Consider the following 15,767-nt stretch of genomic DNA (forward strand, 5'->3'; position numbering starts at 1 on the left):
CTCAGTGTGCTTTTAATCTTGCAAATTGTACAAAATAAAATAATGAATTTGGTGGAAAATATGAGAACTTTACATGCAGGTCAACAAGAGTCAAAAAAAGGAGGCCTTACTCACTCCAGACTCCAATTTTGGTCATTTTGCATTTTTATCTCAGGTGAAAGTAGTGCCAAAATGATTAGTCTGCTGACAATTTTGATAATAAATGATCAGTTAAGTATTCATTAATCAGAAATATAAATAGTAAAAAAAAAAGTTGCTGTTTCCAGGTACTCAAATTTAAGATTTAGCTGTTCCTTTTTAGTTTTTATCATTGTAAATGTAACATCTTTGTGTTTTCGACTGACATCTGACAAAATACGCGATTTGAAGACATCACCATGGGAATTGTGATGGACATTTTTCACTATTTTGTGACATGTTTTAGACTGAATAATGAATCAGCTATTTAATTAATCAAAAAAAAAAAAGTATAAAATATGGAAAACTAAGCCCTAATGAAAAGGTTATATGCCTCTTTTCTTCAACCCATGAAAATGCTTTGGTGCCTTGGGATAATCAACAGTTGATCAGAAATGTGAAATGTTAACCTCATTCAGAGTATGTTCTTCCAAACCGACAAAAATAATGAAACACATTACATTATACTCAAAGTCTGGACTGTGATGGCTATGTGGGTCATGTTGTAGAAGAACTCCATTCGGTTTGACCCTGGGAACTGGAGTGCTTTTTGGAAGACTTGGAAATGTGTATCCCGGTAGGATTTCATGGTGCCACCCACATTTTAAAGGTCTCTAATTAAGAAGTCAAACTGACTTTCAAATGTTACCCCCCAAGTGCAAATATAGTCCAGCGTGTGCTGAAATAGAAAACTAACTGCACCATGATGTAATTACACATTTGGCTCTGAAAAAGGGCGCTTCTCACTTTCCCTACTTTCAGTATCTCTACACCCGGTTGATTGAAACAGAAGTTAATTCACTTTTTTTAATAAAACGTCTAACATGTAAAGCAAGTAAAGTGAAGTGAATGATGCTGGTGTGAGAAAAAGAACAGGAAAATAAATGTCTACTGGATAAGATTCAAAGCCTTGTAGCTGTTGGTTGACCCCCTGCTGCTCTGAACACTTGACCTTTGAACCTGAACCGGGCAAACGGCTATTTTAAGGTGTCTAAGAAACTATAGAGTTGCAAAGAGGTTTATTGAAAATATTGGCTATGAATATTAAAAGAGCAAGACTATAAATACCACAGTTAAACAGTTAACAGACAACCCACCAAACACGATAAACTCGAGTCCTGAGCTAAGTGTTGATAATGATTTAGCAAACCTAATAAACTCATCAGACCAGTTAGCCTGAAGTCTGGGAGCCTTGGGAAGATCTGATCTCAACTCTTGTCTTCAATATATGACAAGATTAACAAATTAATCTCTTGAAATTAGTTGTAAACACTTTTTGTTTATGAATTTGTCATGTTGGCGCCATTGGTTGCTGCTGCTCCTCAAAGCTAGTCTGTTACTGAGCTCTGGTCCAGTTTGTGCTCTCCTTTTATTCAAACATGGTGCACCAAGCAGTTAGTCAAAGTAATCCAAATATAAGTGCTACTATTTTAAAATATTCATTCAGATGTGTTTTGACAGACACAGAATTTGCATGAATTTGACCACTGAGACACTTCTGTTTATTCTCCTGATCCAGTAGGAAACCTCCTGCACACCGTCTAATGTTTTGGTGCTATTCCTTAATCAGGCAAATGTTTTTTAACAATGAAACACCATCTTAAATAGGCTGTAGGTATGCAACCAATCACAATCCCCATGTATCAGTTTGTGCCACTCGGGGGAAATTTGTGTCTAGCTGTATCTTTCCATTGACTGTGTAAGTAATTGTAACACTTCTAAAATTTGCCTCAGATTCTCTCTGAACAAACATGATGTTTCACTGGATTGAGAAGATGGATTTTTGATAACACACCAGAGCATGAGGTCTGTAGAACAAAGAGTTTGACTGCTTTGTTTAAGGAATACATTGCGTGGTTTGGGCACACACATCAGAGAGAACAAAGTGTTTAAGAAGCATAATATATATCTTTCTGAAAAAAGATTACAGGGACTACAGGGTGACATAACACAGTATAACATAGATATGATCTCCTCTCTTACACAATAAGAGGACTGGCCACCTCCCAAATTCATATCAGTGTCTTAACAAGTAATCACAATAGATATTACACTTGCTTTGAAAAATGTGGCTCGAGACAGGAAGAATAACTCATTACATAAGGTGTAGCGTGTTCCAGTAAAAGCATACAGTCTTCTCCTTTATTTGGAAAGCTCACGCCTCTGCACACTGAGCTGTGTTTTTATTCTCTGTCCTTCGAGGGGATCTGACAATTTATGAGCTGCTGGTCCAGGTGCTCTCCCCTATTGACCCTTATTTGTAGACCCAGTGGGAGTCCAGAGAGGGGGCTCGAGGGTTGAAGGGAAGCTGCAAAAAATGTGTTGAAATTCAACAGCAGAACAATGTCTTTTCTCCTGTTTGATTGTGTGCTAGATTTTCATGAATTCCTTTCAACTTTGACTCCCTAATAACATGGCCTCCTGTGAATACACTTCTTTCATCTTCTTTAAAGTGGCTATAAACAATATTTTCACATCCATAATGAATCACATCACTACATGTATGTGAAAGGGGTCAGGCATAGAGATGAACCATGCTGGCTGTTATTTCCGGACTTCGCAGTTCCCCCTCAGTTCCACAGAGCTTTGTAGCTCATCGTTTTGGCAAGCAAGCCAAAAAAAGCTCTAATAAACCGACTGTCCACCACCAAACAGCAGACAGACAAAATAAGCACCTAGCTGGTGAACTAGCCGAGCATTTAGCAGCAAAAGAGCCGTGTATTTTTTTTAGTCCCAAACAAAGCTAAAAGTTGAGCGACTTTTGGACAGAAACATGATTCTAATGAAATATCGCTCCTTATTTGCTGGATGTGTAAATAGGAAACTGTGATAGCAACTTCAAAGGTGATCGTATGCAGCATCTGTGTAACAGCTTGTTTCAACGTCAAACTTCAACTTGGCCAAAGAATTTTGGTTTATGACCAAATACCTGCAGAATGGAAGGCATTCCCTTCAGCCACAGCTGTAATTTAGTGCCAATTAGGAAATGTTAGCATGGTAACAAGCTAAACTAAGAGAGCCCAATTATGGCATATATACAGTGGTCCAAAAGTGCACCATTGTAAATATGCACAAGAGAGAAAGACAAAATATCTTGAATTATTCACCGGATTGAAAGTTGTTTAGTCTGGAAAACGGTGTGCTGTGCTGTAACTGAAAGGGACGTAATGGTTTCTTTATTATGTGCTGTAGAGTTTTGTAGATATCATCTCGATAAGCATCTCTCTTGAACAGCTGGCCAGCTGTCTGTAAAGCTGTGTGGTGAATAAAAAGTGCTGAAGTTTTGTCATTCATTAGAGCAGCTTCAGTAGAAAGACCCACACAATATCATTGATTTTACTAAAGTATATGTTCAGTGAATCAATGCGAAGGTTCTCTATTGATCAGAATCTTAAAGGTTATTAAACCAAATAATACAGACATCACATCTTTTAAAGTGTATCAGAATAATGTTTTAAACCTTTGGTAAGGAGCCGGTGTTCAAAGAGCACAAAGCCAACATTGGGCAGTATTAGCCTGCTAACAGCAGATGATATTTGACTTCGACCACAGAACAAACACTGTGGAATTTCAATGAACCTCTTGCTTTTTCATACCTCCTTGACAACTACTCAGTGTCATGATTCATGCTGGACCACAGTGTTTGGATTTCTCCACAATGTTTGGGAGATTTTTATGAACAGTGAACTTAATTTCATTTTCTCTCTTTCTGTTTTTTTTTCTAGTGTGCCGAATAGCTTGCCACAAGAAATGTGAAGTCAAGGTAAGAGTTAAACCACTTTGTTTAAAAGAAATTACACCAAATGACACAAAAAAAAAAAAAAACATGTTCGTATTTGGAGATTGTCTTCCGGTTTTATGCATCGGATGTGTTGCTTTCCACATGGAAAAAAACACCCGAGAAAGGCTCCTAAACAATCTAAACTTGGGAGCTTATCAGTAGGAAATATAATGTTTTAGGTGGAGTCAGCCACTCATCTGCATTTGTGTGTGTGTGAGAGAATGTATATACATGCAGATGTTGGAGTAGGTGGAGTTTGGGGAGTTTGTGTTCTGCAAAAATATCTTAAGAATGTCCAAACAAGTGCTCTTTGTACCAGAATGTGTTTATATTGGGTAAACTCTTGTGTCTTGGAGATTGCCCTGTGTCTAAAAATAAAAGACCTCTGGATGGAGCCATCGCTTGATTCATCTTGTTTTGGAAAGTCAAAGAGCACGTAGAAGAAAATGGGAGGGAAAACAGACGAAGCTGCAGGACCTGCAGGGTTGTTAGAGGGGGGGCGGCTGTGTGGTTTGTGTGTGCAAAGGTACAACTGCCATGAAAGGTTTACAAGAGGATTTGCACATATAAGCACATGAACACACACACATACACACACACACACACACAGTACATATGCACACCTATGTATATACACACCCTTCATCTGGTATGCATTATTGAAATGGGTGCTGCTTGCCAACTTTGCCCAATCCCTCTTTTACTCACAGGAAATGCCAGGGGTGCAGGGCAGACAGGCCATGCTAAGTATGAGGCGGGGGCTTTGGCCAGCCATGCAGGACAGGCCTCTAGTGGAAAGTTATCAAACAAATTGGCTAGAATGATAAGCCCAACCCTCGCCACCTTTCTCATTTGTCTTAGCATTGCAGTATTGCAGCACTTTCACAGCTAAAACTGCCAGTAAATGTGGGAGGTTCAATGAATGCTTGAATGGAAATATAAATCCCACTAACCTGTGGTGGTATCTATGCGTGCAATGTTAGAATTTTATTTACAAGATGTTGAGATATTTGTCTCTTTTGTATCCCTCCCCCAAAAAAGGAGGATGAATGGCATTTTGTTTGTAGTGCACATAGCTTTAAAAAAAATACATTTCCATCATTCAAAATAGTCTTTCCAGAAACATTTCCATGTTACTCTGAATAATACACAGAAGGTGCTATCACAATCAGAATTTCTCTATTTGACACAATGGATTTGTTGCATTCACCAACATTCAAGTGCTTAATATATTCTATACAAATAATCCGTCCATCTTCACAGGGGAAAAAAACACTGTAACCTGAAATCATAATGCCTTTATGCTGAGTGTAAAATTAATATTCGTTTTACTCTTTGGGGAAATACTTTATAAATGAAAGTTGCCAGAGCTGAACAGACAGCTTTATGTGGCTGTTTTAAGGGGGTCTATTATGCTAATGATGAAAAGAGGTTTAGGACAAGAATATGGAAATTATAGTGCTGTCTGGTTCTCATTTAACCTTGGTTTTATCAAATAACCATTGTTCACAATCATGATACTGACCAAACCTTTATAAAGATTATAGAGGTTATTAGTGATTTGTGTCCTCTCTAAATCTTTACAGTTATCAAAGTTTAGTAGGACATTTCAGCTCAAGTTAGTTCCCTATTTTCAGCACTTGGCTGTGGATAATTTATTCATGCATAAGGTCCCCAATAGGACTGTGAATAAGGCTTATTGAGCAAAAATATGTAGCCAAAACATAGGGTTCAAAATGATTTTCTTCCTCTGTGTTCACAACAACCAAGCAAAGTATGATAGCGTACGTTCATAACGTTTGATTTCAGGAAGGTCAGATTTGTGGGAGGAGACAATAAAGGAGCCAGAACATACTCCCAGTGTCTATATATACAAAACTGAAATGTTCCATCTCCAAAAATCGCAGCAGCATTTCCTTTTCTAAACATTTCAACTAAAAATGCCTCAGCTTTGGCAGGAAGCAATTTGCTAACAAGCCTCAAGCCTGAGATGAAAAACAAGGGAGTGACCACGACAGGGTCAAGCTTGATCACTATCTGCACTCAAGTCAGGCCTGCAAGACTGTCAGGCACATTTTTATGAATAATTTATTTCAAAAAACAAACTGATAAATTATTTTCTATTTACTAGCAGTCATATATGATTTTACATGTTAGGAATCTAAACTCCTGATAATAACTCTTAGCTGAGACAGTTATCCCAAGTACACACTACAGTTATTAATCTCTGTCTCCAGATAAGACTAATATGTGGCCCATATTTAACCTGGCAAACAAATGGTCAGATGCTGTGTGTGTGTGTGTGTGTGTGTGTGTGTGTGTGCGTGTGTGCGTGTGTGTGTGTGTGTTGCCCCCCCCCCCACACCTTATGTGTGTTTGCTCACAACTGGCTGTGAAAAATGCTCTAAATCATGTCAGTAAGATTTCACTCCTGGGTGATGACAGGAAAGAGCCAGAGAGAGCGTATTAGATCATCCTGGAAGTTGAGACGGGAGGGATTTCAAGGTCAATTATTCCCAAATTATTGTACATTTGTACTGAATACCCTACCTGTCATTTCTCCCTGACTCTGTCACGTATTCTTACTTTGCTCAAACTTAACCTCTTTATAAAAAAAACACACAGCGGCAGGATGTCTGGGGCTTTCCCGCTGCACTGCTGCGAGGGCATTAAGGAAAGGTAAAACCTTAGATTACTTAAGAGCTGTTGGTCTGCTCACGGTAATTTCTGCCTAAGAAATATACTGTAAGTGTAGCCATAGTGGAAGCCCCCACCTTGCACCGACCATTCAATAACTCAAATCGATGGCACCCTCTTCCTGTTTCATGCAGTTAAAACTATTTTCCTTTGTACTGAAAAGCAATTCAGCAAGTTTCCCTTTATGTACACCATAAACATACTATACAAAATAATACACTTCTCAGTTGTGGTCTGTGGTCTCAGTTGTTTATGGAAGCAAAGCCCCCCCCCCTCGCTCTTTGAACCCCCAGGCTTTTTCGCTCAGTGTTCACTGCCTTTATTTACAGGCTTTTAGCTGAGTCTACTCTAATTGTGTTATTTTTGTATTGATTTTGAAATATAGAATCACACACAAAGTACATAATCATGTTTGCTGACGGGATCATTTTGGAAACTCACTGTTGTTGCTGTGGACTCGACAAATGGCAGTTCCACTATTCTGAAATGTGTATTTCAGAGCTTGACTAACTAATACATTTAAATTGTTCAGACCAGGGGTTTTCAAAGTCTGAAATGTGGGCCTTCCCTCAGATAAAGCTTAAAAATTGAATTTATTTTTATTTAATTTCACCAAACATCCTTATCTTATCTTTATTGATTGATTTATTCTTAATTTATTGGTACTGTTTTGTCATGCCCAGACTGCGATGTATAGTTAATTATCAGCCAGCCCCTGCACTGTATTTTATGTCTGATTAGCTCAAACTGGCTAAAATATCAGCCCCACTGAGACACAGCTCAGGCTCTAATGAGTTGGTAGCACTTAAAGTCAGGAATAAGCTGAGGTGCTGAGTACCACCTATTGGATTTCACTGATCCTTCGTTGCCTGTCAAGTGTGTTTTGAGAAGGAAACTGCCATGTTCCACTGTTAATGAGGAAGGTGGTCTGAGAAAGCAGAGTGAAAGAACATGAACACTCTCTCACTCTGCTAGTTTTTCATTCTCCGCTTCAAAAATGACGAAGCATTTGTTTTCATTTTCTCCAGCTCCTGAAATTCTCAGAATGCGTGTTTTTGAAAGTCTGGGGAAACAAAATCACGTGTTTCTTTGTGCTGGCCGGCCTCCGCTGGTGTGTTTTTGTTATTTCAGATTTGTTATTTGTGACCCCTTCAGTTCCTTTCATTGAGCACAACATGCTTCAGTTAGAGGTCTGTTGCTCGCAGCTTGCTGATGGATACGTCCTCATTTTGCTCTTTATGCTCGCCAAGTAAAAAGCTGCAAATTGCTCCATGGTTCTGAGAATAGACTTTCATTAGGAAATTATACAGTAGATTATTTAAAAGGATAATCAAATATTCAAATCGCTAATTTGTCTTCTGGATACATATGTACATTTGTGATCGGTTACCTGAACTTTCTTTTTACCTTAGAGTTCCTGGTTAAAAGTACATACCACTCTGTTTAAACAAGCAGTCATTCTGGCGCTGTGTGTATGTCAGTGGCAACCCCCCCCCAGCAACATTTTTAACATTTCTGACCGCTCATCTGGAGATTAAAAGTCCTCAGTGTGGCTGAGAATAAGGCAGACCATATATCTCTTGTTATTTATTGCCTTTAAGTCTTGGACACATCCAAACACCTGTATCCACACGTGTGTAGTGCGTTTTTGAGAGCCAACATCAGTTTTGCAGCTGGCCTTCCCCTCTCACCTGTTGAACACAGCTTTGATTTATAACTGCAGAAGGTTACAGTAGCTATCTGGTCACCAGGAGCTTCACGCTAAGCCCGGTAGAATCACTCTTCAAAGAGACCATGCTTTAAGACTAAAGACCAAGTGACGGCAAGCATTCACTCAGCTGAATCCCCACCAGCTGCAAGTGTTCAGTTCTGTTGTTCACCCTGACCTTTGACCTCTCTGTAGCACTGCGTCTAAAGGTTTTCCTTTTTTTTGGGATCATTTGCACAATTGTTTACTACTTGCCTAATGTCAGAAAATGGTGAAAAATGCTTATCATAATCTCCTAGAGCCCAAAGAAATGTCATGAAATTGCTGGTTGTGTATGATCAACAGTCCAAAAACCTAAATTTAAAATAGAAATAGAAAAAAACAACATATTCTGGAACCAGGGAATTCTTCATGGTACCATTGTGGCTTCAGGGAAGACATGGTCAGCGATGCCTTCACTTTTGATTCCATCATCAGGTCAAAATTTATTGCTTTATGATTAAATACCTGCTAATGTGTCCTTTGTTAATTTGATAAACACTATGCCTACTAAACAGCATATTGGCATTGCTATTAGCCTTACAGAATAGCTGTGATTGAAAGCTTTTGCTTCATAAATAACTTAATGAATCAGTCATCTAAATTGTTGTAGATTTAATTTTCTGGTCATCAACTAATGCATTACTCAAATAATCATTTCAGCACTAATACTGCTTTACTACTTTAAACTTGTAGTTTCTACGTCTTTATTTAAGGAGGGATTTCACAGCACTGGGCAGAAATGAGTCTTTTTTTCCCCCTCAAACTTCTGTCTCACGGAACCTTCTTTTTCAGCAGCAGCTGTCAAGATCATTTGGCATGATTAACCTCATCCTCTGTTCCAGTGACTTCCTTTCGATACCACACATTGCTGCGGGGCTGATTTATCACACTGGCATTAATTGGAAGCTGTGTCACTGCTGCAGAGCACTTTATAGAACTGTAGCTTTTAGCTCAGGGGAGACCAAGCATATAGGATTTCAGTTTTTTTGCTGTAAACTGTGTTTTTATTTCTGTTCAGTGGTCATGCAGCTCTTCTCGGACTATATTCCACAGATATTTGGAAGACTTAATGACATGCACTTGAGTTAAAATCTTACTTTCGTGCTAATGCTGATGGCTTTGTTTGCACTTACTACTGATTTGTTTAATGTGTAGTTTTGAAGCCATTCTGGGACTTCAGTATAATCACAGAGCTAACTTCCTCATAGCCTACATAAATTCACACCAGAGAGTGAGATAAACTAGCCATTCAAGACTCAACACATTGTCCTTTTGACCGTCAGTACCGGAGGCATTACATAACCCCAAGTGAAGTTTCAAAGATGTCGGCATGGTATTGAATTCTAGTAACAACATTAACAACTTCCTTCCTTTTCCATGCGGCGGCGTATTTCTGCACAAAGTGAGAAATGGGAGTTCCAGTAGGAAGGGGAGCAATAGGGGCGAGGAGAACTCCCTTTAAGAAAACATTCAAGAAGCCATGTCAAAGTCATATCGCCGTGATAGACTGAGGGCAAACATGAAATGGATGGGGTGGGGTCATAATCAAAATATTCCCTTATCTGTATGTGCTCTATTTTCAAGTTAGCAGCTCCTAGTCTGATCAAATGCAGAGTCTGCCAACAGCTCCGAAGCTGATTGAATTAGCAGTCACAGGACAGAACTCATGCTCGCTACTCTGCCCTCCTCCTTATGACAGCGAGCGTTTGCGGGAACACGACAACAACACTAACACGTGATAAATCATAAGGCCTCTAATTTGGGAGCTCTCACTGAATTAGAAAATTATGTTTCCGATTTTAGTTTCAACAGGATTTTCAATTAGTGTCATATCATGAGGAAGCGAACGCTTCACTGAGTCTAAATATGTGCAGTCAAATGAGTCATATTTAGAGATGTGGAAGGTAATGCAGTCCTGGTAGAACACAAAGACCACTTTAAAGCTGCTGGAAAACCGTGCCTTATTTAAACATCTTGCAGACATGGAGAAAAGAGCATTGAAGTCATGTTTCTGGCCACCTGGGGTTGATGAGAGCGATGACTGAACTGGTGACAGTATAAAACTAGTAGACTAGTAGCTTCTGGGTCTGTAAAGTGAAGCTGAAAACCGTCATTTTTTGTAATCGCCAGCAGGAAGCAGCTCCATGGGTTGCAAACAGAAGTCGAATAGTATTGAGTCTTATAGAAAAATAACCCTACTTCGCACTTGATTTATTAGTAGTAAGAAGTAAGAGTGTATGGTCTCAATCGCTCATTTCAAGTCTTCTTCAATGCAGCATGAGGTTCATTTTGTAAATTATGGTCCACTTCAGAGTAAAATAGACGATAAAGCAGGGTATGTTTTAGGGCATCGCTACCTTGTGATTGACACGTCATTCTCAGTGAGTCCGTCCAGTGCCACGCACAACACTCCGATCAAACTGTCAAACTAGGCTGTGCTGATGAAATATGAATCCAGATCCTTTGGCTGCATTGTCTATTTTATCTCACCTAAAATCTTTTCAGAAACACATTTTAGTTTACTGTTTATCTGTAATCCAAGAAAGTGTGTGACCAGTAAAGCCGCCACTGTTTCCCGCTACGGATGACTCGAAACCAAGTGCAGCCAATGAGAGCAGCTTAATGTGTTAACATTGCTGCTGGCTGCAAAAAAACAACATGGCGATGGTCATGCCAAACTGGAGCAGCACTCCACACTCCAATGGGACTAAACCAAAACAATAAAGTTGCTGGCTGTGAAACCAAAACATTGAGCAGAAAAATGCTCCATAGAGTTTAGAGGAACTGCAGAGTCGGGTGATAATTCTCTGTGGGTTTCTTGAGCGGGACACCTTTTCACGTTGCGCATACTCATCAGTGTATTTGTTAACTATGGATTAAGTGCGGCTTTAACTTGCTGTTGTCTACTTAAGCTCAAATATGAGCATAACAATTTTGGCTGCAAGAGACCAAACAGAGGTTTACTGATCTGTTGAGCTTCATGAAAACCAAAAACAATCATCTGTCAGCTCCCCTTGTTCCAGTGCATGAGTGAATGGATTACGCAGGGAGCAGTGGCTTATGGCCATGTATTTAGTAACTGCATGGTAGCGACATGTGCATAGATACAGCAGAGAAAACAAACAGGAACGCCCAGGTTTTAACATGATGGAGTAATCAAGAGCTCCTGGAAAGAATGTCAACAATCGGCCAAGTGCATGCAGGAGACGGCGATGGAAGCAATAAGTGAGGGGAATGACTTCGTAGAGCATGTAGTTGCATACATTACATGCAATTTAATTTCATTGCCCTACAAAACATGTTTTTAAAGCTCTGTGTTTGAGGAGGAGCAGTTGCTGAGCACGCATCCTTTTTTCCCAGCATCACTAAGCTTTCCTGACCACTACAACAGCTGTGCGTGAAATGCCTCGCTGGAGGACACATCGTCATTACAAGCTGAAGGAGCTCTGAGACTTTTTTATTCATGTTCCCCACCCATATATATCCAGCTTGTCCTTTGATTCAAAGTGACAACCTTTCCGTCCCGTGTCTGCTTCCACTGTGTCTGAGCTCCTTCTGTCTAATCATGACCATCCAGGAGAAAAATCCATGTTAAATCTGGCCTGTACGCTGCATGGGCGTTGGTGAAACGTTCCACTGGGTGCCGGGGGACAGCAATCTGCTCGGCTCTGCCGTTGCTTGGGAAGGCCTGAGTCAGACTCATGAAACTGGACCTCACCCCGTCAGTTCTCTCTCTCAATGTCCCTCCCTTTCTTTCTGTCTTATTCTCTGTTTATCTTTCATTTTAACTGTTTCTGTGCTTGTCTCTTTCTTTCCCTCCCATTCAACCAACAGCAACATCTGTATTGATTTCTTGATCTGTTCAGGTTTGCTTATCACTTGGCCTTTTTGGAAGAGCCACCATGTTTTTCGCATATGTAATGGTCAATTGGAGAACAGTGACAATATTTGTCCAGTCACACACAGCAGGAATTCATGCTGATGTCCAAGTGAAAGAAAAACCTCAACAATTAATTTAGCTTATTTGAAAATATGTCTTTCTCAGGCTTACACTAATAATCCTCGGCCTTGCTAGAACAAAGCAGAACAAAAAGGGGCATGGCAGTCTATTGGTTGTCTCTTGCAATGTTGTACAGACAACAGTCTCGGGATCATGAGGGGTAATAAAAGCCAGGACACAGGAAATCGACCAGACTTGGGGAAACATATTGGCCTCAAATACAGACAGATAACTTTCCCACAATCCCTAACATACAGAGCTGTAACTGTTGGTATGCCTAATTGCATTGTAGAGAGTAAATCTCATACCCTCATAGACAAACGTAGACGCCAAAAAAACAAAGGGGAATTCCCACTTCCCTCAAATCAGCATGGTCCCTACATTAAAGGTGTGCGTCTCACATAAACAAACATGTTGTTTTGTTAGGGTAAACCATATGTCTCCTCACTGGCATCCCTCCCTTCCTTCCTGGCCCCTTGTCATTAATAGCGAATTAAATAACGCTTACTGAGTCGACATCTGGTGAACATGGCTTCGGCTATAGGTGTTACTTTTAGAGCTACCTTCCATGTAATTACCTCCGAGCAACATCAAAGACAGTGGCCATTCTTTCCATGTTGCGGCATAATACTTAATGTGCTACAAATTTGTACCCAACATTCTTCAGTAATGTCCCTTTGTCTGCTACTGGATAATAGCTGGTGAGGTTGTGGAAACTAATTAAAATGCCAGAACTTTTACCTGACTATCTGACTATCATCATGATTCCAGTTGGGATTAAAACTCCCTAAGGTGATCCAATCAATGTTTACAATGGATGAAATCATTACGTATAATGTGAAAGGAATTGGTTTTAAGAAGAATTATGACCCGACTCTGCAGTTCTGCTCAGCTCTTCTGGACTTTTGTAGCGTCTTTCAGCTCATTGTTTTGTTTTTAAGGCCCAAAGTTTTACTGATTTGATTCTCATCAGCATCATTTCCTGCAGCAAAAGTTTGACGCATTACAGAACAAACATACTGATTGCTTTTTAGATTGAATGCTTGAGAGGTCGGTGATACCTCTGGTCAATCATCAGTGGACAACCAAAATTACCCCCTTTTTACTGCAGGGCTATTTACCTAATTTAAGATCCAGATTAATCAATACAGCTTTATTTACACAGCACCTTTCAAACTAATAAAATGCCATTCAAAGTGCTTTACAAGCCTTTGACATAAGTTTGTTAAAAAGGAGATTTATAAAGCAATGTATGCCAAAACAACAATAAAAATAAAAATAAATAAATTGATTATTCTATAATAGGCAGTGAAATCTTAATACAACTAAATACAATCCCTCAGCAGCCAAGTGCCTTTAAACTACCAAAACATATATAATATGTGCCTGGGGATATTTTCAACTGCAAGTCTGTATCCTGATCACGTGGATGTTGTTTTTATTCCATTTCCAAAGCTAAATGGTCAGACATTGCAAATATTGTTGACTAAAAATTAAGCAGTTAGTGGGGACGTGCTTGGGCTTTGAGCGGTTACATCCAAATCCTTAGATTACATTTCAAGTCACAGAGCCTTTTTCACACAGCCCACATTTGAGTTTTGTTCATCTAATGAGAGTGATTTCATATTTAGGATTTTTTGGACAAAAGGAGACCGATTGCTCTGATTTATATGTGCTGGATAGCGACCAAGGAACAATTACCAGTTTAAAAGATGTGTTTAATGTGTCATTTCAACCAATTTCTCTCTTTACATTCTTGTAAATGTATTGATCTCTTGTGTTTTGCAAACTTGACAGCTGCACTTACTGTAATTCATCTGATAAGTGTCAGTAAATTCAAGTAGTGAACATGATCAAGGGACTGAATCAGCTGCTTCAGTGTCATTGCAAACTTCACAGCAGCATCAGAGGAGGAGCCTTTACTAACCTCCTAAAGATCAGGAAACACATTTGTTTGTAACATTTACAAAAAGCTTGTCATCATAGTAGTTGTGTGTCTACATACAGTATGTATATTATGCCTGGCTACATATGCGGGTTGGGAAAAGTTCTGCAGTGTAATTAAGTATAATCTTAAATGTGCATGCATATCTCATTATTTCAGCATATTAAGACTGAGTCGAACTGTTATAATCTAAAGGACATGATTTATTGGCGTTGTGATTTGAAAGATGTACTGAGCTGGCGGCTGATAAGTTTGCATCTCCATGCTGCTGTTGACACTGTTTGACTTTGGAGTCGCCGTGAAGTCAATGGATTCATTCATAGTACTTTCTCTCTTGTTGCAGCTGTAGAGTGAGTGTCTGAGTGTGTGTGAGAGAGAGAGAGAGAGAGAGAGAGAGAGAGAGAGAGAGAGAGAGAGAGAGAGAGAGAGAGAGAGAGAGAGAGAGAGAGAGAGAGAGAGAGAGAGAGAGAGAGAGAGGGGGGGGGGCGACTCATATTTAACCTGTAACTTGAGAAGCTGATAACAAGGAGAGAATGAAGAATGAACTTGTGAGGAAGGAGTGTGTATATGTGTGTGAAAGAGAGAGAGAAAGACAGTGAGACAGAGAAAGAAAAGAGCTGTGCTTTTGTTTCCCCCGAGCTCATGTCCCGTTTCCCCCTGATCTCCCTGGGAAATTCAGTTCAATATTTTTTCTCCTTTCTCGTTACTCATGTGTCTCCCCATTTGGGAGGAGGGTGAAAATGGACTGAACAAGAGGGAGGAGAAAGAGAGCGAAACAGCTATAGCTCGTAGCCAGACTTTGCCTGCTTATTCAGCGCTGAGTGCTGCACTGCACCGTTTCCAGTTGTGGGATGTTAAGATTTGCCTTTGGCTGCACTTCTCCCCACTCGCGCGCTCACATAAAGACTCTTTAGACATTTTTATGCTCATTTTCTTGGAGGAGGAGTGAGAGAGGGAGAGACTAGCCAGACCTATTAGCCTGGAGCCTGAAACACACACACACACACACACGCACGCGCACACACCAACTCTCTCTCTCTCTCTCTCTCTCTCTCTCTCTCTCTCTCTCTCTCTCTCTCTCTCTCTCTCTCTCTCTCTCTCTCTCTCTCTCTCTCTCTCCGACACACACACACTTGTACACTCCTCCAGCTCTGCGCTGCACCAAGGTAACAGTGAGTGGATTTAGCTTTAGCCATCTGGTCGGAGCGCAGAGAAAACCCTCTCTGCTGCACAGAGGGGGAAAGGGAAAGGACGATGCAGCACTAAAACACAGCCGGACAGAGAGAACCAAAGAGTGAAAGAGACAACGACACATACACATACACTGAGACAGGATGGCCACCGCAGTTTTTCAGGTAAGGAGTGTGGTGGTGAGAGGGGAAAAGAGCTGCTGCCTGTCTGGTATTTGAGTGCCTGG

At 40.1% G+C, this 15,767-nt stretch overlaps 1 protein-coding gene across 14 annotated transcripts in view; it reads left to right on the top strand.

The window, feature by feature from the left end:
- Positions 1-15,767, top strand: part of tns1b (tensin 1b) — a 163,107-nt gene that overhangs the window by 58,798 nt on the left and 88,542 nt on the right. For 13 of the 14 annotated variants that reach the window (XM_051403700.1, XM_051403696.1, XM_051403708.1 and 10 more), the window contains exon 3: positions 3,903-3,940. In XM_051403700.1, the coding sequence (XP_051259660.1) occupies positions 3,903-3,940 (38 nt within the window). Of the gene's footprint in view, positions 1-3,902; positions 3,941-15,119; positions 15,706-15,767 lie in introns of those variants that run through there. The other variant, XM_051403705.1, reaches the window with a different exon arrangement.

This window comes from Dicentrarchus labrax, unplaced genomic scaffold (assembly GCF_905237075.1).
Source record: "Dicentrarchus labrax unplaced genomic scaffold, dlabrax2021, whole genome shotgun sequence".
In the NCBI taxonomy this organism is placed as follows: Eukaryota; Metazoa; Chordata; class Actinopteri; family Moronidae; genus Dicentrarchus; species Dicentrarchus labrax.